The sequence below is a fragment of the Python bivittatus genome, unplaced genomic scaffold (assembly GCF_059951505.1).
Source record: "Python bivittatus isolate LINGU-HERP-01145 unplaced genomic scaffold, Pbiv_v1 ctg000810_np1212, whole genome shotgun sequence".
Classification (NCBI taxonomy): Eukaryota; Metazoa; Chordata; class Lepidosauria; order Squamata; family Pythonidae; genus Python; species Python bivittatus.
This window is the reverse complement of record NW_028277111.1, coordinates 85,119-113,061: the sequence shown is the minus strand read 5'-3', so window position 1 is coordinate 113,061 and position 27,943 is coordinate 85,119. Positions and strand designations below refer to the sequence as shown.

Genomic DNA, 27,943 nt, shown 5'->3' with positions numbered 1-27,943 from the left:
CTCCAACGACAATGCAACTATAACTAAGCCTTTCCTTTCCTTTCTCTGTTTTAGCCCCCCTTACAGAAACAGCTGAGCCAATTCCTGTCCAACCCAGCCTGGGGGAGTTCTCAGTCCTTGACGTCACAAGCGATTCTGTCCGTCTCTATTGGACCGTCCCCACCGGGAGCTTTGACTCCTTCCTGGTCCAGTACAAGGATGCAGATGGCCAACCCCAAGAGTTGCCCGTGGAGGGAGGCTCCCGTGAAGTGACTGTGACCAACCTGGTTCCTTCCCGCAGATATAAGTTCAACCTCTATGGACTCTCTGGGCGCAAACGCTCCAACCCGCTCTCCACAGATGCCACCACAGGTCAGCTTCAGAAGTCAGGGGGGTTGTTGCAGGTTCTCTCTCTTTCTCTCTCTCTCTCTCTTTTTGAACTACCCATTACCAGACTGACCCAGTCTCAATAGACACAAAGCACTGGAAACCTGGACTGTTGGTTGACAATTGTTTTTATCTCCCTTCAGTGACTGGGGAGAGATTTTTATTTAATTATAAAAGAAAATCTTACCAAAAAGGAATAGAATGCCTTGAACCAATTCAGAAATTAATCTTAATAATAAAACTATTTTCTAGTTTAAGCATCTATTTTCCATAAGCTCTTTATTTACACTATCTCTTTAAAGTTCAATTTCATTATTATTTTCATATCTTTCTATTCTATATCTCCAATATATCTGTTTACTGGTGACTTTTATAATTCTGTTCTCTTAGTCCCTGTACAGATAGTCCATATTTACCAATGCTAATTGGGACCAGGAACTCTGTCACTAAGTGATGTGGTCATAAGGCACGACGTAACGTGACCTTGCCAATTTAAGTTGGCAGTTGCAGCAATCCCAGTAGCCGTTGTTAGGGAAATCCCATGCGATCACAGTGTCCCATGGTCATGTGATCACCATTTGTGACCTCCTGCTGCCTTCCCCACGACTCTGCTTGTCAGAAGCTGGCAGCGAAGGTCAAAAGTGGTGATCACGTGACTACACGACTCTGCGACATCATAACTGCGAGTACTTGAATTGTGATCACATGACTGCGGGGATGCTGCGATGACTGCAACTACAAGGACCCGTCACAAGTACCCCTCATTCAGCACCACTGTAACTTCAATGGTCGCTGAACGAGTGGACGTTAAGCGAGGACTACCTGTATGTCTCTATTGAGACTCACTATAGAGCTATCCTCCTTTTTGTACAGGGTTTGATTTGTCTTTTATTTTTTTTAATTTCTGTTTTCTATTCCTATTCATAACAAATCTTGGCTTTTTCTTGTCTTTTCTGTTTGTCTGTACCTGGAGCGGCTTCTTGACTCTTCTCCTCTTCTGACTCTCAGCTCCATCTGAGAGAAACGGCTTGAAGAAGTTTTCCCTCATGAGGGAAGGAAATAAATGCCTCTCTCTCCCCAGTTTTCTCAGTTGCTGCCTCCTTTCCAGTTATCTCTCCGCATCAGGGCAGTCTATCTTTTAGTTGCCTCTTTATTTCTCCTGGACTTTGGCTCTGCTTATTCAGCCCCTTCCTCATGCGGCCTGGGGCAGCAGAGCTCCCAGGCAGCCATCTTGCCTTCCCTCCCTCTCGCCTGTGCCCAAAACTGCTGTTTCATTGAAGCTGCTGTTTGACTGGCAGCTCAGTTGCCGTGACAATGGGGGAGGGCCGAGGAGGGAGGGGGAGGAAGGAGCACAGGTGCTTTTAAACTGCTGAGGCAGTCTGTCCTCCAACAGGGCTGTTCAGATATTACTATTTCATTTTAATGTCCTTGATTTCCTTAACAAGCAACGTTTTTACTGATTCTTCCAGCTCTTGGGTGGAATCTCCAAGACCGGGGAAATTATAATTGAGCCTTTTCTCTTATTTCCCTGTTTTAGCTCCCCTTACAGACCAAGAGGAGGCAATTCCTGTCCAGCCCAGCCTGGGGGAGCTCTCAGTCGTTGACGTCACAAGCGATTCTGTCCGCCTCTATTGGACCGTCCCCACCGGCAGCTTTGACTCCTTCCTGGTCCAGTACAAGGATGCCGATGGCCAACCCCAAGAGTTGCCCGTGGAGGGAGGCTCCCGCGAAGTCACTGTGACCAGCCTGGCTCCTTCCCGCAGATACAAGTTCAACCTCTTTGGAGTCTCTGGGCGCAAACGCTCCAGTCCCCTCTCCACAGATGCCACCACAGGTCAGCTTCAGGAGTCAACTTAGGTTGAGGCCTTTCAGAAATTGCAGGCTCATTGTAATATTCTTTCCCTTCAGTTAACAGTATTGGTATGAGGTGGTTGCCTTATTTTGCAATATCTTGCTTAACATTCCTGCTGTTATTTAGACCTTCTTCAAATACAGTATTTGGTGATTTCCCTTTCCTGTTTGGCTGTTGCTTTTATTTTCTCTTTTGATTTTATAGGCATGAGTTTGAGGCCAACTCACTTGATTAGCTGGTGATTAACTTCTTGGCTATGATGCACCAGACTTCCAGCCCATGAGCAAGGGGGAGATTTCTTCTCCAATCAGATTACAAAGCTCTAAATGCGCAGTTGGTGTTCATTAGACATACGTGTCCAAAAATCTTCATCCATGAATCTCTCTCTCTTTCCTGTCTGTCTGTCTGTCTGCCTGCCTGCCTGCCTGCCTACCTACCCTATCTTACTGCCCCAATGCTCAAATTGCAATCTATTTTAGCTGGGGAATATGATTCAACCTTGAGTTTATTAATGTGGGAACAATGAGTTTATTTCCTGGTAGTGTGGGAGTAAAATGCCTTTTTATTTAATCTGTGTGAGAGAGTACCAGATGGTAGTTCCATCTTCAGTTATAAAATTATCTCTGTTGATGAATACAAAAATATATACAAAATTGGGTGTCTACGGGGGAGTCAAGACAGTCAAGAAGGCAGATGTGACCATGCAATTGAAGCCCTGACTTTTTTTTTTTTTTTGCACGTGTTGCTTATGTGCCTTATGCAAAAAGGTTGGAGGGCTTTGATGGCGTCCTTTCAGTTGCCATCTTGACTTTTTAGCCCCTTGCAGATGTTCCTGCACAGAAAAGAGGCTGAGAGGCAGAACGCTAGTCACATCATTCTGTACTAAAAATGAAGTTCTGCTTGACTGCTTTTTCAAAGTTTTGTATCTGATGTTTTAATCTTTTGACAAAATCAGATGGCCTTATGGAAAGAGACGTTTTGCTAAATTCCAGACTAATAGCAGACTTAGTCTTTTGTGTGGTTGGCCTTTCAACTTTAACACTTTTTTGAAATGGGACTTTCCATTCATTAGGGTTTTGTAGGAGTAGAATGCATAACAGAAAGGGGCCGCAATTAAACCCATGCAAAACCAATCTCTCTCTCTCTCTCTCTCTCTCCATCCATCCATCCATCGGTTAAGAATGATGGAGAAATAAATAGTCCAACTTTTTTTCCTTTTCTTTATTTAAAAAGTAGACACTAATGACATATTAAAAATGCAAGTGTTAAGGAAGGATGGGTTTGCATTGGAATAAAGACACTTCACTAATTCTTTGGATGTCATTTCTTATTGAGTTATCAGCAAAAAGCCCTAAAAAGACTGGAAAACCTTCAGATTAATTAAGTAGAAATAGCTTCCCAGTCATATGATTGGCAAAGGCCTGAAAATGTGTTTCCTGACTTATTTTTTTACTTAAAAATTGACAGCCAAAAAAATGACAGCCAAAAACTACTTTCAAAATGGCAGCCAAAGTCAACTTGTCTGTCTTCTTTACCTTTCCATGCCTCGCTATCTAAATATTTTACCTGGGGAGGAGCTTATTGGTCATAAGGGGTTTTAGGTTATATTATCTTATTCAGTCCATAGGTCTGAATAATCCCCATTTTTTAAACTCTTGATAGATTTCAGGATTGTTGAGGAAGTCAAGAACAATAGATGCATTCTTAACATAAAGAAGACAAGTTCCATATTATCCAGCACCTGATGTCACCTCAAAATTTAGAATAATACAGCAAGATCAAGCTATACAGAACTATGTTCCAAACAGAGTACTGAGTTACTTTTACCAGCACAAAGTTTATAATAACCTTTTCTTTCTATTTCTCTCTTTTAGCCCCAATTCCAAATGTTGAGCAGGAAATTCCTGTCCAACCCAGCCTGGGGGACCTCTCGGTCCTTGATGTCACAAGTAATTCTGTCCGCCTCTATTGGACTGTCCCCACCGGGAGGTTTGACTCCTTCCTGGTCCAGTACAAGGATGCCGATGGCCAACCCCAAGCGTTGCCCGTGGAGGGAGGCTCCCGCGAAGTCACTGTGACCAGCCTGGTTCCTTCCCGCAGATATAAGTTCAACCTCTATGGAGTCTCTGGGCGCAAACGCTCCAGTCCTCTCTCCACCGACGCCACCACAGGTCAGCTTCAGGAGCAAGCATGGCTGGAGGCTTTTCAAATATTGTAACTTCATATTAACTTTCTTGGTTTTCTTAACAAGCAGCAATTTTTACTGAATGTTCTAGCTTCTGGATTGCATATCCAAGAGCAAGGCTATTGTAACTAAGCCTTTTCTTTCATTTCTCTGTTTTAGCCCGCCTTACGGACTCAGAGGAGGCAACTCCTGTCCAACCCAGCCTGGGGGAGTTCTCAGTCCTTGACGTCGCAAGTGATTCTGTCCGCCTCTATTGGACCGTCCCCACCGGCAGCTTTGACTCCTTCCTGGTCCAGTACAAGGATGCAGATGGCGAACCCCAAGCGTTGCCCGTGGAGGGAGGCTCCCGCGAAGTCACTGTGACCAGCCTGGTTCCTTCCCGCAGATATAAGTTCAACCTCTATGGAGTCTCTGGGCACAAACGCTCCAGCCCCCTCTCCACTGATGCCACCACAGGTCAGCTTCAGGATTCAGTGTGACTGGGGGTCTTCAGATATTATTCTTCCATACTAACATTCTTGTAGGGGAGGGGAGGTTTGGGGGGGGGAGGTTGCCTGTCTCACCATACAAGTTCAACCTGTATGGCGTTTCTGGGCGCAAACGCTCCAGACCCCTCTCCACAGATGCCACCACAGGTCAGCTTCAGGATTTAGTGTGGCTGGGGGTTTTCAGATATTATTCTTCCATACTAACATTCTTGATTTCCTTAACAAATACCATATTTCCGGAATGTTCCAAAACCTGGATGTAATCTCCAACGACATTGCAACTATAACTAAGCCTTTCCTTTCCTTTCTCTGTTTTAGCCCCCCTTACAGAAACAGCTGAGCCAATTCCTGTCCAACCCAGCCTGGGGGAGCTCTCAGTCCTTGACGTCACAAGCGATTCTGTCCGTCTCTACTGGACCGTGCACACCGGCAGCTTTGAGTCCTTCCTGGTCCAGTACAAGGATGCAGATGGCCAACCCCAAGCATTGCCTGTGGAGGGAGGCTCCCGTGAAGTGACTGTGACCAGCCTGGCTCCTTCCCGCAGATACAAGTTCAACCTGTATGGCGTTTCTGGGCGCAAACGCTCCAGACCCCTCTCCACAGATGCCACCACAGGTCAGCTTCAGGATTTAGTGTGGCTGGGGGTTTTCAGATATTATTCTTCCATACTAACATTCTTGATTTCCTTAACAAATACCATATTTCCGGAATGTTCCAAAACCTGGATGTAATCTCCAACGACATTGCAACTATAACTAAGCCTTTCCTTTCCTTTCTCTGTTTTAGCCCCCCTTACAGAAACAGCTGAGCCAATTCCTGTCCAACCCAGCCTGGGGGAGCTCTCAGTCCTTGACGTCACAAGTGATTCTGTCCGTCTCTACTGGACCGTCCCCACCGGCAGCTTTGACTCCTTCCTGGTCCAGTACAAGGATGCAGATGGCCAACCCCAAGCGTTGCCTGTGAAGGGAGACTCCCATGACGTCACTGTGACCAACCTGGCTCCTTCCCGCAGATACAAGTTCAACCTCTATGGAGTCTCTGGGCGCAAACGCTCCAGACCCCTCTCCACTGATGCTACCACAGGTCAGCTTCAGGAAGCAGTGTGGTTGTGGGGTTTTCAGCTCTTGTACACCAATATTAACACTCTTGGTTTCTTTAATAAGCACTATTCTTATGTAACTGATTGCCTAACATCAATAACTTGTTTTACAGTAGCTCCTGCTGACTGGGTCTTTTATAAATATTTTATTGAATTTGGGGGGGGGAGGTTGCCTGTCTCCTTTTATTTTTGCTTTTTTCTTCCATCTTCAACTTCTTCCATGTCCCTCAAGTGGTAACCCATTTATACACCCATTTAACTTACTTTTATATGTTCTTTTCCTGCCCCGAAGGAGCAAGTTTGCTGTCATTGACTCCCTGGACAATCTTTTCTTCAATTTATCTATCAGTATAGTTATATCATGTTTTCCCAGTGACCCTTAATTTTTTATGGGACAATGAATTCCACATTGTAGTAGCTAAACTGGCTCCTGAATGACTGCTTCAGAGGCTTGTGGGGTGGAGGAAAACCTAGAAAACCTTTTTCGTCTTCTCTTGAGATCTCTACCCCCAGTGCCACAGGCCCCAAAGACACTAACAATACCTAGCGTTTATGGGTTACATGCCATTCAAACATGGATTCTCTCTAGTTCGGCTAGCCCTGTGTTGAATCAAAGCTGGAATACAGTTGTCCTTTTAGTATATTTCTCAGTTCCGGCACAGCTAATTAGAGGTACACTTTGCCGATCAGCATGATTTCCCCAACCCTGTTAGCAAAAACACTATCTAAATTAGCAATCAGTTTCCAGAATTTGCCTTGTAGTTCCTTGATTCCAGAAAAACCTCCCAAGGCAGGAAAGATAGCAAGAGAACCAGATGTGAAAAAGGAGCAAAGAGAAGAGCAAGTGAAAGAACAGAGACTCCTACACTCTACACGCATTCCTGTACACTTCTCACAAATACCAAGAGCTCCTTTGCACTTCCTTCTTTATAACCTAAATGTCTTGACCAGCTTGTTTCCGTCAATGAATGTTAGGGAAGGATTAGAGAATTATAATGAATCAATATAAATCAGCTACATATTCCATACCCAAATATATTAAATTCTTAATTATCTACTTAAAGAAGATTAAAATCCCTACAAATCCTAACTGATTGATTCATTATGTGCCATCAAGTCATTTTCAACTCCTAGTGACCGCATAGAAGTTCCAACAATATTGATGGAACCAAAGGGGTTTTTACAAGTGTTTCTTCTTTTGGCTTAAAGTTATTGCTGTTTATTTGTATCCTACAGAAACACATATATACAAAACTGGAGTTGGGTGGCCAATAAATTATTATTATTATTATTATTATTATTATTAATAATAATAATAATAATAATAATAATATCTGAATACCAAAGAGACCAAACTGCCCTATAAGAAAGACCAAATGAAGAACAGAAACAAACAGCAAATGCGGCCTCTGCAAAGAAGCGGAAGAAACAGTGGACCACCTAGTCAGCTGCTGCAAGAAGACCGCGCAGACCGACTACACACAACGGCCTGACAAAGTAGCAACCATGGTGCACTGGAATATCTGCAAGAAATACTGTTTGCCTGCCAGCAAGAACTGGTGGGACCACATAACAAAGTAACAGAAAATGAAGAAGCAAAAGTGCTCTGGGACTTTAGAATTCAAACAGACGAGCACCTGCCACACAACACCCCAAACGTAACCACTGTCGACAAGAAAGACAAAAAAGTCTGGATAATGGACATTGCAATACCTGAAGACAGAAGAACAGAAGAAAAAGAACTGGAGAAAATCACAAAATACAGAGACCTGCAGATATAAGTAGAATGACTATGGCAAAGAAAGCAAAGATGGTACCAATAGTTATAGCCCCAAATAATCCACATTTGTTAATGAGTTGATAGATTGCAGGAGTGGCAACGGAGCAAAGAATAATAGATGCATCCTTAACATAAGGAACTAAAGAGTTATTATCAACTCTGTTGATATCATATCAAAATAGGACAATAATAAAACGAGCAAACTTTACAGAGCAATGTACGAACGCCTGAGTTGTATAGACAAGAAAAAGATTATAACAGTTTCCCATATATTTCTATGTTTTAGCTTTGACTCCAGATGTTGAGAAGGTCATTCCTGTCCAACCCAGCCTGGGGGAGCTCTCAGTCCTTGACGTCACAAGCGATTCTGTCCGTCTCTATTGGACCGTCCCCACCGGGAGCTTTGACTCCTTCCTGGTCCAGTACAAGGATGCAGATGGCCAACCCCAAGCGTTGCCTGTGGAGGGAGACTCCCGCGAAGTCACTGTGACCAACCTGGTTCCTTCCCGCAGATACAAGTTCAACCTCTATGGAGTCTCTGGGCGCAAACGGTCCAGTCCCCTCTCCACAGATGCCACCACAGGTCAGCTTCAGGAGCAAGCATGGCTGGAGGCTTTTCAAATATTGTAACTTCATAATAACTTCCTTGGTCTTCTTAACAAGCAGCAATTTTTACTGAATGTTCCAGCTTCTGGATTGCATATCCAACAGCAAGGCTGTTGTAACTAAGCCTTTTCTTTCATTTCCCTGTTTTAGCCCGCCTTACAGACTCAGAGGAGGCAACTCCTGTCCAACCCAGCCTGGGGGAGCTCTCAGTCCTTGATGTCACAAGTGATTCTGTCCGCCTCTATTGGACTGTCCCAACCGGGAGCTTTGACTCCTTCCTGGTCCAGTACAAGGATGCAGATGGCGAACCCCAAGCATTGCCCGTGGAGGGACCCTCCCGTGAAGTGACTGTGACCAACCTGGTTCCTTCCCGCAGATACAAGTTCAACCTCTATGGAGTCTCCGGGCACAAACGATCCAGCCCCCTCTCCACAGATGCCACCACAGGTCAGCTTCAGGAGTCAGCATGGCTGGGGACTCTTCAGATATTATTCTTTCATATTAACATTCTTGATTTCCTTAACAAGCAGTATTTTCACTGATTATTCTATCTCCTTGGATGGCATCCCCAAAACTCAGGGAATTGTAACAAAGCCTTTTCTGTGGAGTCCTTGGGGTTCTCTGAACTTGGTTCTTTTCCTGCAAATGTTTCATTACATGGCTAGGTAACATCTTCAGTGCTGGAATGGGATGAGGTCTCTGCGTCTCTGGGCGCAGACACTCCAGCCCCCTCTCCACAGATGCCACCACAGGTCAGCTTCAGGAAGCAGGGTGGCTGGGGGTTCTTCAGATATTATTCTTCCATGATAATGTCCTTGATTTCCTTAACAAGCAACCTTTTTACTGATTGTTCTACCTCTTCAGTGCAATCTCCAAGACCAGGGAAATTGTAGCTAAGCCTTTTTTTCATTTCTCTGTTTTAGCTCAAATTACAGACACAGAGGAGACAGTTCCTGTCCAACCCAGCCTGGGGGAGTTCTCAGTCGTTGACGTCACAAGTGATTCTGTCCGTCTCTATTGGACTGTCCCCACCGGGAGCTTTGACTCCTTCCTGGTCCAGTACAAGGATGCAGATGGCCAACCCCAAGCATTGCCCGTGGAGGGAGGTTCACACGAAGTCACTGTGACCAACCTGGTTCCCTCCCGCAGATACAAGTTCAACCTCTATGGAGTCTCTGGGCGCAAACGGTCCGGCCCCCTCTCCACAGATGCCACCACAGGTCAGGTTCAGGAGCGAGCATGGTTGGAGGCTTTTCAAATATTGTAACTTCATAATAACTTTCTTGGTTTTCTTAATAAGCAGCAATTTTTACTGAATATTCCAGCTTCTGGATTGCATATCGAACAGCAAGACTATTGTAACTAAACCTTTTCTTTCATTTTCCTGTCTTAGCCCATCTTACAGACTCAGAGGAGGCAACTCCTGTCCAACCCAGCCTTGGGGAGTTCTCAGTTGTTGACGTCACAAGAGATTCTGTCCGCCTCTATTGGACTGTCCCAACCGGGAGCTTTGACTCCTTCCTGGTCCAGTACAAGGATGCCGAAGGCCAACCCCAAGCGTTGCCTGTGGAGGGAGGCTCCCGTGACATCACTGTGACCAACCTGGCTCCTTCCCGCAGATACAAGTTCAACCTCTATGGAGTCTCCGGGCGCAAACGTTCCAGCCCCCTCTCCACTGATGCCACCACAGGTCAGCTTCACGAGTCACCTTGCCTGTGGCTTTTCAGCTCTTGTACCATCTATTAACATTCTTGGTTTCTTTAATAAGCATTGTTATTAAACATTCCAGCTGCTGGATTGTATCTCCAACAAGGAATTCTAACCAACCTTTACTTCTATATCCTTGTTTTAGCTCAAACCACAGACTCAGAGGAGGCAATTCCCGTCCAACCGAGCCTGGGGGAGCTCTCCATCCTTGATATCACAAGCAATTCTGTCCGACTCTACTGGACTGTCCCTACCGGGAGCTTTGACTCCTTCCTGGTCCAGTACAAGGATGCAAAGGGCCAGCCCCAATTATTGCCTGTGCCAGGAGGCTCTCATGAAGTGATTGTGACCAACCTGGCCCCTTCCCACCGATATAAGTTCATCCTCTATGGAGTCTCTGGGAGCAAGAAGACCAGTGTCCTCTCTGCTGATGCCGTCACAGGTCAGCCACAGGAAGAAGTTTCTTGCAAGCTTTCAGATGCTGTGCTCCATTTTTACTTTTTTAAATCTCTTCAGTCATGAATGTATGTGTTTCTTCTCCTGCTGCCAAAGTAGCCACATCACATACATTTATTGTTTTTCCAGTTTTTGGCCAAGCATTAACTTTTTAAGCTGTCTTTTTATTTATTTTTTTTCCTCTCATTGTCTATTATAGCACAGTGATACGTTTGTGATTAGTTTCTTCCTTTCGAACTATCAGTCTGAACCCATTTCATAAGGATTCTTCATTTCTCCTTAGAAATATGGAAGCAATTTCTCACAGCCCTTTGCATGAAGCCTCTGATTTACTTACCCATGCTGCTTTACTTAAATTTTCTTAGCATTGTTGAAGAGTTATACGATTTACTTATCCTGGCTTCTCTTTATCTGCATTGGCTCCATCTTCAGATCCAGAGGAAGTAGTTCCTGTCCAACCCAGCCTGGGGGAGCTCTCAGTCCTTGACGTCACAAGCGATTCTGTCCGCCTCTATTGGACCATCTCCACCGGGAGCTTTGACTCCTTCCTGGTCCAGTACAAGGATGCAGATGGCCAACCCCAAGCGTTGCCCATGGAGGGAGGCTCCCGTGACATCACTGTGACCAACCTGGCTCCTTCCCGCAGATACAAGTTCAACCTCTATGGAGTCTCTGGGCGCAAACGGTCCAACCCCCTCTCCACAGATGCCACCACAGGTCAGCTTCAGGCGTTAGCATGGCTGGGAGCTTCTCAGATCTTGAACTGTAACTTTAATTTCCTAAGGGGGAAATTCCTCCTTTTTATTTTCTTGATTTTCACTAGAGACAGCATTGGTACAAGAAGCTTTCATCTAACACATATTGATTTGTTTTTACAGTAGCTCCTGTACATGTAACTGCAACATGGACTTTTAAAATTCTTTGTCCATTTCTTGCTGATTTATGGTATTTTTTCACACACATGTACACAGAGTGATCTTAGCTTTTTCTGACATAGAGATACTGGCAGACATTGAGTTTGTGGTGATATTTGTAGCACAGACTTCACACAGCAAAAAAGTTTTTTAAAAGGGGATCTTTTCCCCTCTTACCTAAAGCTATTCCTGCTTCATTCCTTTTAATTTTATATATTGTTTAGGAATTACAAACCTAAGCCATCCCTATCAGGTACAGTGACTGTCATTTTTTAAACCTATTTGTCCCAGAAGAGGAAAGGGACCTGTCTCCTGTCTGCCCAAGCCTGGGAGCTCTTGTTCCTCAAGAAGGAGTAGAATAGGTGCTGAGTGGCACCTAGCAAAGCTCTCTCCAGATCATGATTAACTTCCTGGTCCTCTCTGTTCCAGCCCCACAGATGGAAACACCTCCTCTACCGCTCAGGCCGAGGATGCTGACAGCTAATCACGCCATGCAAAATTCTCTTGATCTCTCCTGGAATGTTGACTTTGTCATCCTGCAGTACCATGATGTGCAGGATAAATCTGAAGCCCTCCTTATACAGGTGGTCCTGACTTAACGACCACTCATTCAGTGACCATTTGAACTTACGATAGCACTGAAGGAGTGGTACTTATGATTGGTCCTCGCAGTTATGACATCGCAGGTTCCCACGGTCACACGATCACCATTTGCAAGCTTCTTTGCAGCCTTCTTACAAGCAAAGTCAGTGGGGAAGCCAGTAGGAGGTCACAAATGACGACCAGGTGATATCCTCGCTTAATGACCTGTCATGATTCGCTTAACAACAGCAACTGGAAGTGCCAGAATTTTCGTTGCTAAGCAGCATAGTCATGTGACTTTGCACTTTACAACCACATTGCTTAGCAATGGAAATTCCAGTCCCAATCACCATTGTTAAGTGAGGACTACCTGTCTATTCAAGCTTTTGCTCTCTCCATTTCCATGACTTGCCTCCCGCTCGCAGATGACCTGATCACTCTCTGTGGTGTCTCAGGGAAGAAGCATCTACAGTAGGCCCCATCTCCACTGAGACAGGTTATGAAGCCTCACTTATTCTAAGCAAACAGTATGTGTATATCGATGACGTTACGTTTTCCATTTCAAGCTGAGCTTCCAGAGAATGAGTTACTTGGCATCTACGTATCTGGCACATTTCCCCTTTCTTTAGTGTGGAGTTTATTATTGCTCTTCTGTTCCAGATAATGGTTGTCCATAAAATAACTTGCCATATTCTTAATTTTCCAGCCAGTGGCAATCAGAGCCCAGAGGTCTCATGTCACTATCATATCTAGTAATAGCCACTGAATACTTCTTTTCCATGAATTCTTCCATTCATTTGTATTCTTACCTTTCTTTGTTCCTTCTCTCTTTTTCAGCCCCATTAGCCACAACGCCACCGGTTCAGCCTAGCTTGGGAGAGCTTTCTGTTTCCAACATCACCCATAATTCGGCACTTCTCTCGTGGACTGTCCATACTGGGAACTTTGACTCTTTTGTGATCCAGTACAAGGATGTGGATGGCAAGCCCCAGGCCGTACCTGTGGAAGGGAACGCGTATGAAGTCATCCTCCCCAACCTGGTTCCTGCCCGCAGATATAAGTTTAATCTCTACGGCATCTCTGGTCGCAAGCGTTTTGGCCCAGTTTCTGTTGACGCCATCACAGGTCAGCAAGAGAGGTTCTTTTAATACCTTTCAACCCACTTTCTAAAAACGTCCACTTTGTGGGGAGTGATACTGCATTGTGATTCCTTTTTAAAAATCTAAATTATGGCTGCCCCAGAAAGCTGGCAATGCCAAGTGCATTATCAGGTGGTTACTGACAGCCCAAACCCTCTGGAGCGTTCACTCTTTCTGCTTCTGATATCCTGGTTTTCTCCTTTCGGCAAATTTTGGAGCCAGGTTGGTGTAACTGGCAAAGGAGATGGACTAGAAACAGTGAGATGGTGAGTTCTAGTCCTCCCTTAGGCTTGGAAGCTGGCAGGCCAGCCCAACCCACCTCACAGGGTTGTTGTTGTGGGAGAAAAGGAGGTGGGAGCATTGTGCACACCACCTGGAATTGTACAAAATGAAGGCAGAATATAAATCATCATTTATTTATTTTATTTATTTATCAAATTTATATGGCTGCCACCTCACACAAGGTGACTCTGGGTGGTGTTCATCATACCTCTTCTCTCTCAGGAAAGAATCATTGTGAGTTGGAAACTTCCCTTTCCCTCCCCGATCTGTTGATGATCCATTCCTCTTCTTTTTTGTCCAAAAGATTACTTTAAGTGAGGCCAACGTCCACCCAGGCACAACGCATTTGGTAGATGGTTGCGGTACACCAAGTCTATTTTCAATCAGGGTGAATAAAGGTGTCATCTAGACCAGGGTTCCTCAACCTCAGCAACTTTAAGATGGGTGGACTTCATCTCCACCCAACTTAGATGGCTGGCTGAGGAATTCTGGGAGTTGAAGTCCACCCATCTTAAAGTTGTTGAGGTTGAGGAACCCTGGTCTAGAAGGTTCCGCAGCCTAGGTTTCGCTCTGCAATTATCTTTCCCCTAACCCTCATTTTTTTCACTCTTCCTTTTTTACAGCTCCACTATCTCCAAGTCAGGACAAAGAGGAGAATGGATCTCCAGGGCCAACCCCAAATCCCAATCTCGGGGAGCTCTCTGTGTCTGATGTCACCAGCAACTCTGTCCGCCTCTCTTGGAATGTGCCTGCTGGGATCTTTGACTCCTTCCAGATCCAATACAAAGATACTGAAAACAAACCACAGTTGGTGCCTGTGGACAAGGAGACCAACACCATTGTGATCTATTATCTGGTACCTTCCCATCAATACAAGTTCGATCTGTATGGCATCTCTGGACGCAGACGTTTTGGACCCATCACTGTCAGTACCGTCACAGGTCTGTAGAAGTTTTAAACAATGGAATTCTTCTCTTCGCAACTTTTCTTTCCTTATTTCTCTTTGTACTATGTTTCTGTTCCAAATAGCCCTTCCTTAGAACTTTGATTTCAGATCTATTTTTAAGAAGGAACCAGGTGTCTCCCATCTAATGCAATTTTTGACGTGTCTGAAGAAATAAAGGCTAAATGTCCCAGTGGAGAGCCAAAATGGCCATAAATAAACCAGCTTATGAATTTCTAGCTGTTTCATTGCTGGAAAATACAGGATCCTCACAATATATCACTTTTTTCCCAAGCTTGTGCTGGTTGGGAATTCTGGGTGATGTAGTCAAACTTGTTTAGAGGACTCCAGACTTGGGAAGCTCATGATGTGAACTTGATCTCTGAAAAGAAGAATAAGGTGAATAGTATCTCAGCATCGGCCTTTCACTGTCCCACTCACTCAATCATGTTTCTTTCCTCTCTACCAACAGCAGACGATGAGAAGCTGCAAAAAGTGCCTGGAGAGGTGGACCAGGAGGTCACGGCTGGAGTGAACCCCCGTCTCGGTGTGCTCTCGGTCCCAGAGGTCACCAGTAATTCAGCCCATCTATCATGGAGTGTCCCAGTGGGAAACTTTGATTCTTTCTCAGTCCAGTACAAAGATGCTGAGGGAAGACCCCAGATGCTTCCTTTAAGAGGAGAGTCCCGTGAGGTCATCATTTCCAATCTATCACCTTCCCACAAATACAAGTTCAATCTTTATGGTATCTTTGAAAAGCAGCGTCTCGGACCAATCTCCGCCCATGCGGTGACAACAGGTTAGCAACAACCCCTGGAAAAAACAGGTGGACAGATACAATTGGTCTGACCCTGGCTACACTTGGATTCCAGCCTTCATTAGTTTTTAGGTCATTATCTGTGAAACACTCGGGAAGGCCCAGTGTGTCCCATGATTATCGTCTGTCTCTTGTTCTCTTCTGTCTTTCTTCTTTGACCATTTCTTTTAAAATAGGCAGAGTTCAGTGTGCAACACAGAGTTACAGAAATAAGGGAGAACACGCTTACAGGTACAGAATTCACCAGTGAGACACCATTGTCTTCTCAGATTATTGGCATTCGTTTTAAAAGAAACACAAGTTTCTGGTCCTTGTGAGCTGAAACTTGGTTATTTTGTTTTAACTGGTTACACATACAATACAAGTATGTGTATTGCATTTGTATCTTTTTGACACAAAAGTGGCTTTCCTTCCTTGAAAATAATGAGCTGCATTTTTAACCTGAACAATTAATTATAATGGTTATAATAATTGATAACCACATCAGTTATCTTTGGTCAGTGCTGTAATAACGAAAATAGAAACAAGTTTCTAGACCATATGGTGTGAAATATAGGGCGAGGTTGACAGATGTTATGACTGGCCAGGTCAGAAATCTAGTACCTCTTGATTGAAGTATTAATCTCCTTTCAACAAACCGCAAAATAATTGCCCTGAAAAACTACTGAAAACTGGTTCTTTTTGCTCTGGGAGTAATGCAATAAAGATGGAACTTCTTTCTTTTAACTCTGCAATTAGTACCTTGAAATAGGTTTAATCAAGATTCGACATTTATTCAGGCTTGGTTTGAATTTTTGTAATGTAGGTCCAAGGTGCCTAGGTAGAATGCCACTCAAAACAAACTTGGTTGCTAATAGCTCAGGATATTTCGAAGCCAGAAAGCTGGCTAAGATGTCCTTTGAACAGAGGGAATAGGATTTTGTTTTTAAAACTAATAACAGAATCAACCTTTATTACTGGAATCACAAGGATACTGTATGTCTGAAAGTGAAAAACAATCAGTACCTCCTGAATTTTCTGAAACCTGTGAGGATCTTCTGCTTGACTTACAAAACTGGAATAGATGAATCAAAATGCAAAATCAATTAAACAAAATAAGAGAAACGATGCATATTTCTTTTAAGTGCATAATGCATGAAAATCACAGAATCTATTTTTTCTTGGCATAGACTTTGGATTGCTTAAAGGAAACAAAATTTCATTTCACTTATGGTGGCCCATGGAGAGTCCTTCACTGAAGGAGTATCTCAGTCAAGAGATATTTGACTGATACCTGCATGTTAATAAAAGGCAAACATTTGAAATCTTACAAGAATCACCACTGCTCTGCCTTCAGGCTCAAATGTCAAATTTCTTCCTGGAAGTTATGCCTTAGGATCCTCCATCATCTTCCTCTTTTATTTTTGCAGCTGCAGAAACATCTGGACAGGTTGAAGAAAAGAAACAACCAGAGGAAACTGCAGGCAAGAGCGTTCAGCCCAGCCTTGGAGATGTCACTGTCTCTGAGGTCACCCCTGATTCTCTTCTCCTCTCCTGGAGCGTTCAAGAAGGAAGCTTTGACTCTTTCATCATTCAGTACAAGGATGCTGCAGGCAACCCCCAGACAGTACCTGTTGACGGAGCCATGCGCTCCCTCCACCTCTACAACCTCACACCTTCACAGATATATGAATTTGACCTATTTGGAGTTTCTGGCTACAGGCATCTTGGGCCTCTCTCAGTTCACACCATGACAGGTCAGTAGAGGGATTTTAAAGGTTCATGAAAGTTTATCCTTTCGGCTGGATAGACAGTATAAATCTGAAAGCAGTGCCTCCTCCCTATAACTGCAGACGGATTGATTGATTGATTGATTGATTGATTGATTGATTGATTGAACGAACCAACCAACCAACTTCTGTATTTCTAATAAGCGCACAAATGAAATTGTTTTTGGCAGGCAGATGCTTTCTCTGAGATGGCAAGAGGGACAACTCTGTAAAGCGGTGGTTTTTGAATTGTTTACCTTTTCATAAGGTGCCCCACAGACTTCCAATAATGAGGAGGCCCATAATTCAGTGAAAGAGGACATGTTTGAATGCAGGGTCCAGTCCCTAATATCTCCATGTAGGTCCAGAAGAAACTTCAGCCTGGATTCCAGCAGAGCTACTCCCGAGTAGATTAGAGACACCAATAGCTTGACTCAGAATAAAGCAACTTGCTATCATACAGTATATTCTACTGCAGAACTCCAGCAGGATTCTTGGGCACGTTCTTTCAGAAGTGTTTCTAGGCAGCATTTCCCCATGAGCACTGTTCAGTAAATATAATCATCAGATAAATATTTGTTTTCTCAATTGGGTTCCCCTTAAAGTGGTTCCCATCTATCGGGGAACATATATGGACCTCTCTACAGTGTACTTACGCAGGGCCACACGGTAAGGCTGGGCAGCCGTCGGCTTCAAATGTGCCCTGAGTCCAGGAAAAGACACCATTTCTTTGAGGAGTGCTGGTGTGATTTGTGAACAACCCCACAAAGTCCAGTTCACCTTTTCCTCTTCCAGTCCAGATTGCTGCGCGGCCTTATCGTTTTGCCCACAAGATGTATATTGAGGGCGAGGGAATCTGCAAGTTTTATATTTTAATCAAGTGAGTGAGTCCAGCCAGTCAGGCATCACTGAACAATTTTTCTGTTGGTTTCACCACTGAGGAAAGGCGTTTGGTTCCAGTAAATGCTTTTTGCAAAACAGTTCTCCTTCCTGCAACCCGGTTTAGCTCCATGGTGGCTACTGTCTGTTCACACAGGATGTACGTCAGTCCTATTGGCCCTTTAGCCCACGGTGTACGCAGCTCCATGGTGTGTCTTCCAAATTCTTTCCGCTGGTCTGTAGAAGCAGACAAGCTGTCCTCTGGGGACGCTTCTTCATTGCAACCCTTCATTGAGGACTCCAAAGATGTATCTCCTGAGCATGGACTGAAAACCACCTTTTCTGATGCAGCTTCTGGATGCGTTAAGCAAAAACTCCCATCATCCCCAGCCAACATGCCTCATTGCCACGCTGGCTGGGGATGGTGAAGGTTGCAGTCCCACCAAAGGCACCAGGTTGGGAAAATCTGTTCTAAAACCCACAGCATTTATCCCTTCAAGTCACTGCAGGTTCCCTATTTCTCAGATCCTGGAACTGTAGGATTTAATTCTGCCTCTTCTCCAGCTTTTTCTGCTCCCAGTTCTCTCTGGCAAGTTGGCCTCCTGCCCTGATGCACTCCAGTTGAGAGGCTATGACAAATCTCAACGTTTATGTAGTTTGCAGTTTGCAAGCATCTGTTTTCTTCTTTATCCTTCTCTTCTTCAACTGCAGAAGTATCTGAAAGAGAAGAGACTGTTCAGCCCCAGCTAGGAGACCTCACCGTCTCTCGGGTTACAAATGACTCAGTGGCTTTGTTCTGGACCGTGGCTGCTGGAAAGTTTGATTCTTTCTTGCTCCAGTACAAGGACGCAGAGGGCAGGCCCCAAGTGCTGCCCCTGAACGGCACCTCACGCGACATCGTCATCCCCAACCTGGCTCCCTCTCACAGATACAAGTTCAACCTTTATGGCCTGAATGGGCGCAAACGCCTTGGTCCCATTTCTACTAACGCCGTGACAGGTCAGAGGGAAACTGGGCTTTCGGGACTTTGCAACGGCATAGAGTTTGTTTATTTATTTATTTTTATTTGTTTGTTTGTTTTATGGAAATTAGAGGCCAGCCCAGTCTGTTACAATTGGGACTTCTACAATACCATAGTAAAATACTTTAAAGGACAGAAAGCATCAAAAGTCTGGGGTGGGGAGGAGAAATCATTCAAACAACCAGAACATCATACAAGGGGTTCCTCACACCCACACTAACCCAAGGATACCTGTGGGGATAAAGACAGTTCTTAAGAGCTTGTTTAAATAGGACCAGGGTGGAGGACATACGAATCTTGAGGAGAATGGGGTTCCAGAGGGTCTAAGAGAAGGAGACAGAAGTAATTCTATTATCTGCCTCTCCTCGCTTAGCCTATTAATCATGTTTTAAGTGCCTGCGTAATGGGAAAAGGGGCTCCCAAACATTTAGTTCCCACCCACGTTGGTGCCTTGCCCACAGATCCATGCCGTGGTAGGACCAGGATAAACTGAAGTGTAACAATCAGAAACTTGGATTTGTTCCTCTTGGAATAACCCAGAGGATTTCCACAAGAGGATTTTGCTCCAGTTTCAAAGCCAGATCAGAGCAGCAGAATGATTTTCAGTCCTCATTTTCAGCACGTTCATTATTTGCTGCTGGCTGATTTCAATAGATATAAATGATACGGGAGCCACTTTGGGGTAGGAGTTAAGGCAGTGTTTCTCAACCTTGGCAACTTTAAGACATGTGGGCTGGGGAACTCTGGGAGTTGAAGTCCACATGTCTTAAAGTTGCCAAGGTTGAGAAACACTGGGTTAAGGCACCAGGCTAGAGACTGGAAGATGTGACTTTGGGCCAGTCCCTCTCTCTCAGCCCTAGGAAGAAGGCCAGGGCAAACTACTTCCAAAAATCTTGCCTAAAAACTTCAGGGACTAGTCCAGGCAATCACCTCGAAGGCACTAAAAAAAAAAGAGAGATGATATAGGGCTGATATTGATAGAAAGGATATAGAAATAGAATTCAGGTTGATATAGATGATGTAGAATTACATCATTTGAAAGAGACAAACTTATGAAAGAAACTGGCTGTGTAATGCCTTCAGTTTGATAGCACTAGGAACCTCATTCTTGAAAGCAAGCAGCCTTAATCTCACTGGATGCATTTAGAATATAATATTGTTCATTTACTTCCCGTGTTAATGAAAATCCATATGTCTCACAGCCTAACTTTTTAAAAATTGAAGTTTAAAGTGCAGGCACAGCTGTTGTTTTTTTAAAGAAAATTTGCATAAATCTGCTGTCTGGGTCCCGTCACTTCACTTTTCCAGTTGTTTTATTCCTTTCTGCTATGTTTTCTGTATAAACAGATTAAAAAAAATAACAAAATTAGCACACCCAAATCCCAAACAACAGTCCTACAGTATTCCCTCGTGCAACCTTTCACAGGAAAAGTGTCACCATAATATTTTCAGTCCAGACGGTCTTCCTCCTCTCTTGCAGGCCAGGGCACCCAACCACTTAAGCTTGGAATATTGTCAGCTCATAACATCACATCGGAATCCCTTCTTCTGTCCTGGACTGTGGAATCTGGGAATTTTGACTCCTTTATTATCCAGTACCGGGACGCAGAAGGCAAATCCCATGCGTTGCCTGTAGATGGAGGTTTGCGGTTGCTCCGGTTCCACGACTTGGTCCCTTCGCACCGATACAAGTTCAACCTTTATGGGGTCTCCCATCGCAAGCGTCTTGGGCCCATATCGGTGGAGGCTGTTACAGGTCAGTTGCAGCCCAATAGCCTCCCTTGTGACTTTTTCTCTTCTTCCTATAACGCTTCTTCCTGAGACCAAGTTATCTCTCCCTCACAGTGTTTTCCATCTCAAAAGCACATTGGCTGTTTCTGGTTTCTGTTTCATATTGCTACTAGGAAAATTTGCGAGGACAGATTAAAATAACTGTTTTGTCATCCTGTAATGTAGGGGGAGTGGTACCCTTTATATGTGCATTTATATGTGGACTCTGGTGATATAGGAGTTACGTCTACAGGTAGTCCTTGTTTAGCGACTGTTCGCAGTTACAACAGTGATGAAAAAATAACTTTGTGACCAGTCCTCACATTTATGACCTTTGCAGGTCTATAAAGCAAAGGAAAGCTGAAGTAAGGTTGTAAGCACAGTCGTGGTTTCACTTAGTGACCGCTTCACTTAATGACTGAGTTGCAGGTCCCAATTGTGGTTGCTAAACGAGGACTACCTTTATTAATGTGGTGAAAACACGGGGGGAGGTAAGGGGGGAGAAATATTCTGGCTTTTTGGGGGTGGGATTTGGGGGAGTGATGCTAATGCCCTGTGTTCCCAAAACATCAGCAGTGTTGAAGAGTTTGGTGCTTATTTTAGTGACAATAATGAAAAACTGCTGTGGAAGATTAGCAGTGTCACTGCCAAGGTTCCACAGCACAATCTGGGGTGTTCTCGTGGCCAGAAAACGAGGCTGCAGCCATATCCTTCCCACGGATATTAAATATTAATATTATATGCCTTAAATATTAATTCCATATATCCTTTTAATGTTTAAACCCTTGCAACTTTGCGTCCTGCTTTTTATTTCACAAACAAGAATGATGTAATATCCCAGTTCCCTCCCAAAAGAGCCAGACTGTCCCCGTGTCTCTGAAGGATGCTTAGCCTTGGAACAGAGGACTCAGCTTAAGCCCAGCCAGTGTTACTTCTGCATCTGCTGCGTTCTGTATTCGCACGAATTGGCCATTAAAAAAAAAAAATGTGCACAAGAATTTGCAGTGATCCGCACGAACCTTTCAACTGCCGTGGAATGTCTGGGATCTTTGTTCACACAGAGGCGACCCCCCCTGTCTTTGTAGACCCACCCATAGAAAGGAAAAGAGTCGGCCCTCGCTTTCCTGGCACAGACGGGAGTTGTAAAGAAGTAGGAGAAACCAGGGCAGGCAAGAAATAAATTAGAAATAATAGTAAAATAGATAAAACAAAGATAAGAGATTAAAAGTAATATAATTACTGGTATATTTACAATGTTTGATAGTCAGAAACCACATTTTAAAAGGCTTTTTCTTTCTTTCTTTCTTTCTTTCTTTCTTTCTTTCTTTCTTTCTTTCTTTCTTTCTTTCTTTCTTTCTTCTTTTCTTCTCTTTTTTTTCCTTTCTCCTTCTTTCTTCTTTCTTTCTTCCTTTGTTATATATGTCCTTGTCAGATTTATGTTTGTAGATCTTAATTTTCTGTATTATTTGTTGTACTTAATGTAGCCTGTACATAGCATTTTATAATCAGGACCAGCTTAATTTCCAGCTGGTATCAACATGGGTCTCAACTGAGGACTGCCAGGTAGAATTGTCCTTTGATCTGATTCCAAAACTTTCTATAAGAGATTTGCTGGCCTTACCCACCGTTGGTTGTTCCCACCCTGCTGCGTCGCGTCCTCCCAACTGATTGTCCCTATTTAAAAAAATGCCCACATTTGAACCAGTTATAGGAAAGCATCATTCATGTTATATACACCTGGTTAGTTTCCTCTTTCACACAGCCATTTCCCCTAGCATTTCAGGACCGCCAACAGGCATGTCTCTTTCCAGCGTTTCTGGTTGAGGAGAGATGCCTCCTCCACACTGTTACACATTGCTCCCCTTGCTCTGCCGTGAGCGTCCTGTGATAGTTTATGGGCACTTCTGAATGAGCTTTACTGACACTGTCCATAACAGCTGAGATGGGAGGTGGTTTCAGGTTTGTGGGAATGCAGTGACCAACCGGGGTACTAGAGACAAGGCACTCCATCCTTCTGCTGCAGATTTAATTCTGGAAGGAGCTACAACAGGCTTCTCCAACTGGAACCAGACTGCTTACAGAATACTGGGAGTGGCAACCCCAGGACCTTTGGAGGGGATGAATGGGGGAACAGAGGCTCCAGAGCAGAGTTTCTCAACCTTGGCAACTTGAAGACCTGTGGACTTCAACTCCCAGAATTCCCCAGCCAGCCATGCTGGCTGGGGAATTCTGGGAATTGAAGTCCACAGGTCTTAAAGTTGCCAAGGTTAAGAAACACTGATCTAGAAGCTAAAGAATGACAACTCTTAGAATACAGGCAAATACTCCTAAAAAGCCCCCCACACACAAATTCTCCTGAGAACCAAATATTAAAAATAGAATGCATAGAGGGCAAGAGCTGTGTTAGCCTAAGGCAGTGTTTCTTAAAGTGTGGTCCAAGGACCCCCGAGGGACTCCAAGACCCTCTCAAGGGTCCCTGAAATCAAAATTATTTGCCAGACATTGAAGCTATTTGCAAAAATGTAAAACAATGTCACTCTTCTCATGATTATTTTTATTTGTTAAAAATATTTTGTTTAAGTTACTATCCAGGTTTTTAACATTATTCTTTTTACATGATTCAGTAAATAAATATTCTATGAATGCATCTGTTTTAATTTTTAATACGGTAAATACGGGGAGGTTTATGTGATCCCGTCAAGCCCCCCACTGCTGACAAACCCCCGAGTGAGAATCTGTGATGGAATGGAATTATGAAGGCCAGGCTCAGGGAGATAAGCGTTTTCTTAGTTCACCGCAAGAGCGTGGGAACTTCAAGAGGATGAGGCTGGCACCTCCCTGAGGAATTCACGGTGTTATGGCTGGCTGGCTTGGGAGATGGGGTTCAGTCTGGGGAGATTCTTGCTAGAGGTTGTAGCTAATAAACATAGCTGAACTGATTTTGCATTGTCTCTTGGAGTTCTTTGGGCTAAACCTGACAGAATCACACGGATTTCAGGAAGGCATCTTTCATGCTGGTCAGGGATGAAAACATAGTCTTGAAAACCAGAAGAGTAAATTCCTAGGATGGGCTAGGATGGTGCTGAGTCAGGGGTCCAATAGTATGGGTGGCCTGGCGCCGGGAGGGAAGGGTATGATCTGTTTGTCTATTGTTGCTTTTATCGGTGATTGTGAGCTGCCTAGGATTACTGCGTGAGATAGGTGACTGTCTAAGCTCTATAAACAAACACACACACGCTTTCTTGGCAGACTCATCCCAAGCCAGGTGAGGTAGACTCTCTTTCCTCCCCTAGCCCCTACCCCTGGGCTGGGCTGGGCTGCCTCTTCTCACATCAACTGAATGCTCTTCCTCCTGCTTCCCATGATCTCTTACAGATCATGTAAGATTTGACTTTTCTGTGTGTGTGTGTTTTTTTTTTCCCTTAGTCCCAAAACCTTCTGGGATAAAAGCTGCTCCTAAACCCAGTCTGGGGAAACTCTCAGCTTCCAACATCACTGGCACCTCTCTCCGTCTGACCTGGAAGGTCTCGACTGGAAAATTTGAATCCTTCAGCATTGAGTACAGAGACGCAGAGGGGAATCTCCAGGCACTGTCTGTAGACAGCAGTGCCCGGGACATTGTCGTTTCCAACCTCGTGCCCTCACACAGATATAAGTTCAACCTCTACGGCATCTCTCAACAGAAACGATTAGGTCCTGTCTCTACGGAAGCGGTCACAGGTCAGAGACTCAAAGGTCTTTAAGAAGAATGGAAAAAATCCCTTTCTCCCTACTTGATTATTTCCTTTGCAGATTTTTTCTGTCTGCCCTATATGTAGATATATATGTAGGACCTTATATACCTGAGATGGGCTTCTTCCCTAGAGTCAATAATGCAAGGACATCTCTTCAGAAGAGGACTAAGGGGGAAAAAGCTGTCTACAAGGGAGTAAGGGAAATTCCGCAAGGGACTACAGGTAGTCCTCACTTAACGATTGTTTAATGATGGTTCGAAATTACAACGGCCTTGGAAAGGGTGCTTTAGGACCCACAACGCATTTCGGGGCATTGCAAAACATTGCGCCGCCGCCTTGCAGTCATGTGGCCACATTTCAGGCGCTTGGCAACTAGCTCGCATTTACGACCAGTTGCCAACCGCCCCAAAATCACTTTATCAACATTTGCAATCTTCTCTCCCAACTTCCCTGTTGGATGCCGGCAGGGAAGGTTGCAAGCAGAGGGTACATGCCATTGTGAAGGAAAGGACCTCAGATCTTCAGGATTTGAGCTCTGTAACTGCCCAGAGCTGGGAGGTTTCCCCTCCTCCTTCAGCACTGGGCAGTTACGAACCTCAAATTTTCAGGTGCTCCATTCACCGCTGAGAGAGGGGAGGGGAAAGACAACGGAGCGAAAGAGCTTATCTGCTGAAGGATAGATAAGAGCTCTTTTGCTCTGTCCGCTTAACGACCCGGGAGATCACTTAACGACTGCAACTGGGAGTGCCCAGATTGCAATTGTTGAGCAAAACAGTCACGTGGGCATCTTGCTTAACAACCACTTTGCTCAACAACTGAGATTCCGGTCCCAACTGTGGTCATTAGGCAAGGACTACCTGTATGCCTTTTTTCTTTTTTTTTTGCAAAAAAGTGTTTTTCCCCCCAAATTTTGCAGAATCCGTTCAAGTCCTTGCAGAACCCTGGGTTCTATGGAACCCAATTTAGATATCCTGGCTAGATTACTTAGCACTTTGTGAAAATCATGGCCCTGTTCATAACATTTTATATTTTTATTTGTTCCAGCTCGAGGGAAGGACTCAGAGACCAAACCCAAGCTGGGTGATCTCTCCATCTCTGGAGTCACCAATGATTCTGTCCGCCTTTCATGGACTGTCTCGTCTGGGAAATTTGACTCCTTTCTTGTCCGATATCAGGACGCCCAAGAGAAGCCTCAAACCATGCCCGTTGATGTGGACTCCCGGACAGTTTTCATCTCCAACCTAATACCTTCCCACAAATACACATTCAGCCTCTATGGCCTCTCTGGGAAGAAACGGTTTGGACCAGTCTCTATCGACGCCGTCACAGCAGGTGAATCTCTTTTTTTCTGTCTGTATATCCTCCCTTCTCGATCTTCTCATAGATTTCTTCGGTCTTTCCTTTCCCTTTGCATCCTTGAGCGATTCTTAGAGGAGGGCGTGGTGCTGGCGCCTGTGTCTTTTCTTTTTTTTTTTTTTTTATATTTTTTTATTTTTACAACAAACACAAAACATACATGGACAAACAAAACCATAAAAAGGCATAAAAAAAGAGCATCTTCCATTTTATAGCGTGTGTCAACCAGTTACCAACTCGTTGGTGCCCCTTTCATAATCTTAAATTCTCATATCATCTATTCAAAATATACTTGTATACTTATCAATTAACAATTATTAATCATTCATAGCTAATCTATAAAATCATTTATTACAAGAAATTTTAACTTTCAATAGGATTAGTAATACATTTCCATCTATCGATTATATGTGTATATATATAATAATTAATATCAAATTTCTATTATAAAGTTTCCTAATCCATTACATTACTATATTTTCTCATCCAATCATTAATAAAAACAAGTTACTTATCTTCTTACTCTAATTTCAAATCTCAGTTTAACTCATCTCTGCACATTTCATAATTTTCAATAACTTCCTCCTGCATAAGTAATTTTTAATTTTTCCAATTCTTAAAAGTTACAGTTCTAACCAGTATCAGTTACAATATCAGTTACAGTTCTAGCGCCTGTGTCTTTTCTTGTTCTGCTTTTCTCGGCTTAGCACCTTGGGCAACAATCAGTGTCTTAGTCTAAGTGCCGTTTTAATTTCCCATAATGCCGCTGAAGTAGCATCATTCGGAAACACGATGGGGAATTAAAATATAGGTAGTCCTCGCTTAATGACCACAATTGAGACTGGCAACTGTTGCTAAGCGACGTGGTAGTTCAGTGAAACATCATGTGACCCTGCCCGACTTATGACGTCACTTTCCATTTGGTTGTTAAGCAACTCACCATGGTTGTTAAACAAGACATCATGTGACTACGATTTGCGATTTTACTGCAGGCTTCTCCATTGACCCTGCTTGTCAGAAGCCAGTTGCGAAGTGCCCGAATGTGAATCATGCGGGATGCTGCAACAGCCAGAAATGCGAGGACCAGTCATAAAGTTATTTTTTCAGCACTGTTGTAACTTCAAATGGTCGCTAAACAGGGCAGTTGTTAAGTGAGGACTACCTGAAGCGGTCCTTGGCCACCAGTGTTTTCACTTAGAACCAACCTTGGAGACAAGGGAGCTGATATGTGTGTAACCAGGGTCTCATGAGTCCAGCAGCTGGCCTCCATCTATTCTTCATTTTTTAATATATACCTCGCCTGCCTGTTTCACAATTTCCACCAACTGCCCTCATCAATCCCTCTGAAATCCATCCTCTTTCTTGTTCCTGGTAATCCTCAATCACTCTTGATTTGAAATAAGCCAGCGAACACCAGATTCTTCCTAAGGTTTGCTAGCCGAACAGGGTGGGGGAATATACAAGGGGGAAAACAATGAAGAAATTAGGCCAGCAGGACATTTTACAGACATAGTGCAAACGTCACCCGTTTCTGGCTGCAGAGGGAGCAGGCTTAAGGCACTTGGCTCACCATTGTTTTATTAATGAGCTGCCACCCCTGCGATCTGGTCAACTACATGCAAAAAGAAAAGAAATGTGCTGGCGTGCGCAGAAAACACTGTTCTTAAGGAACAGGGCCAGGGACCTCTTACGTCCATTTCTTTCTATCAAGGCCAACCTTCAGGCGGAGCAAAGGCAAGGGAGCAGCAGATGAGTCACGGCTGAGGGAAGCAGCCCCGATCGTTGGCTACCTCCCTGGTTTAGAGAAAGCGGCTTTTCTCGCACTCCAGAGGAGAAGTGTGGAAGGATGCCAACTCAATCAATGTTAGAATTATAGCACGGAGGGAGAAGAAACTAAGTAATCCCTCTTTTTCTAGCCACAGTATCCCCCCTAAACACCTCCCCCATTCACACAGCAAGGATGGTAAAAGGACAAATAAAACAAACCCCAAAATCTAGTCCTAGAGTCGGGGAGGCTTTCGATTATTTTAATATTCCCAAATTGTTGCATGAGAGCTCATTTGGTGTAGTGGTTAAAGGCACCGGGCTAGAAGCGGCGCGGCCCTGAGTTCTAGTCCTGCTTTAGGCACAAAGCCCACTGGGTGATTTGGGGCCAGTCCTTCTCTCTTCAGCCCCAGGAAGGAAAAGGCCAGGGCAAGCCACTTCCAGAAACAGTTGCC

At 44.2% G+C, this 27,943-nt stretch overlaps 1 protein-coding gene across 1 annotated transcript in view; it reads left to right on the top strand.

Moving 5' to 3' along the window:
• The window catches only part of TNXB (tenascin XB), a 109,396-nt gene that overhangs the window by 58,118 nt on the left and 23,335 nt on the right, over positions 1-27,943 (top strand). The window contains exons 24-43 of the mRNA XM_088129759.1: positions 55-351; positions 1,904-2,200; positions 4,093-4,389; positions 4,563-4,859; positions 5,210-5,506; positions 5,678-5,974; positions 8,057-8,353; positions 8,527-8,823; positions 9,300-9,596; positions 9,770-10,066; positions 10,229-10,525; positions 10,972-11,256; positions 12,873-13,160; positions 14,080-14,397; positions 14,872-15,198; positions 16,626-16,952; positions 18,555-18,842; positions 20,345-20,620; positions 24,061-24,354; positions 25,413-25,700. Coding sequence (XP_087985885.1) covers positions 55-351; positions 1,904-2,200; positions 4,093-4,389; positions 4,563-4,859; positions 5,210-5,506; positions 5,678-5,974; positions 8,057-8,353; positions 8,527-8,823; positions 9,300-9,596; positions 9,770-10,066; positions 10,229-10,525; positions 10,972-11,256; positions 12,873-13,160; positions 14,080-14,397; positions 14,872-15,198; positions 16,626-16,952; positions 18,555-18,842; positions 20,345-20,620; positions 24,061-24,354; positions 25,413-25,700 — 5,958 coding nt within the window. The remainder of the gene's footprint in view (positions 1-54; positions 352-1,903; positions 2,201-4,092; positions 4,390-4,562; positions 4,860-5,209; positions 5,507-5,677; positions 5,975-8,056; positions 8,354-8,526; positions 8,824-9,299; positions 9,597-9,769; positions 10,067-10,228; positions 10,526-10,971; positions 11,257-12,872; positions 13,161-14,079; positions 14,398-14,871; positions 15,199-16,625; positions 16,953-18,554; positions 18,843-20,344; positions 20,621-24,060; positions 24,355-25,412; positions 25,701-27,943) is intronic.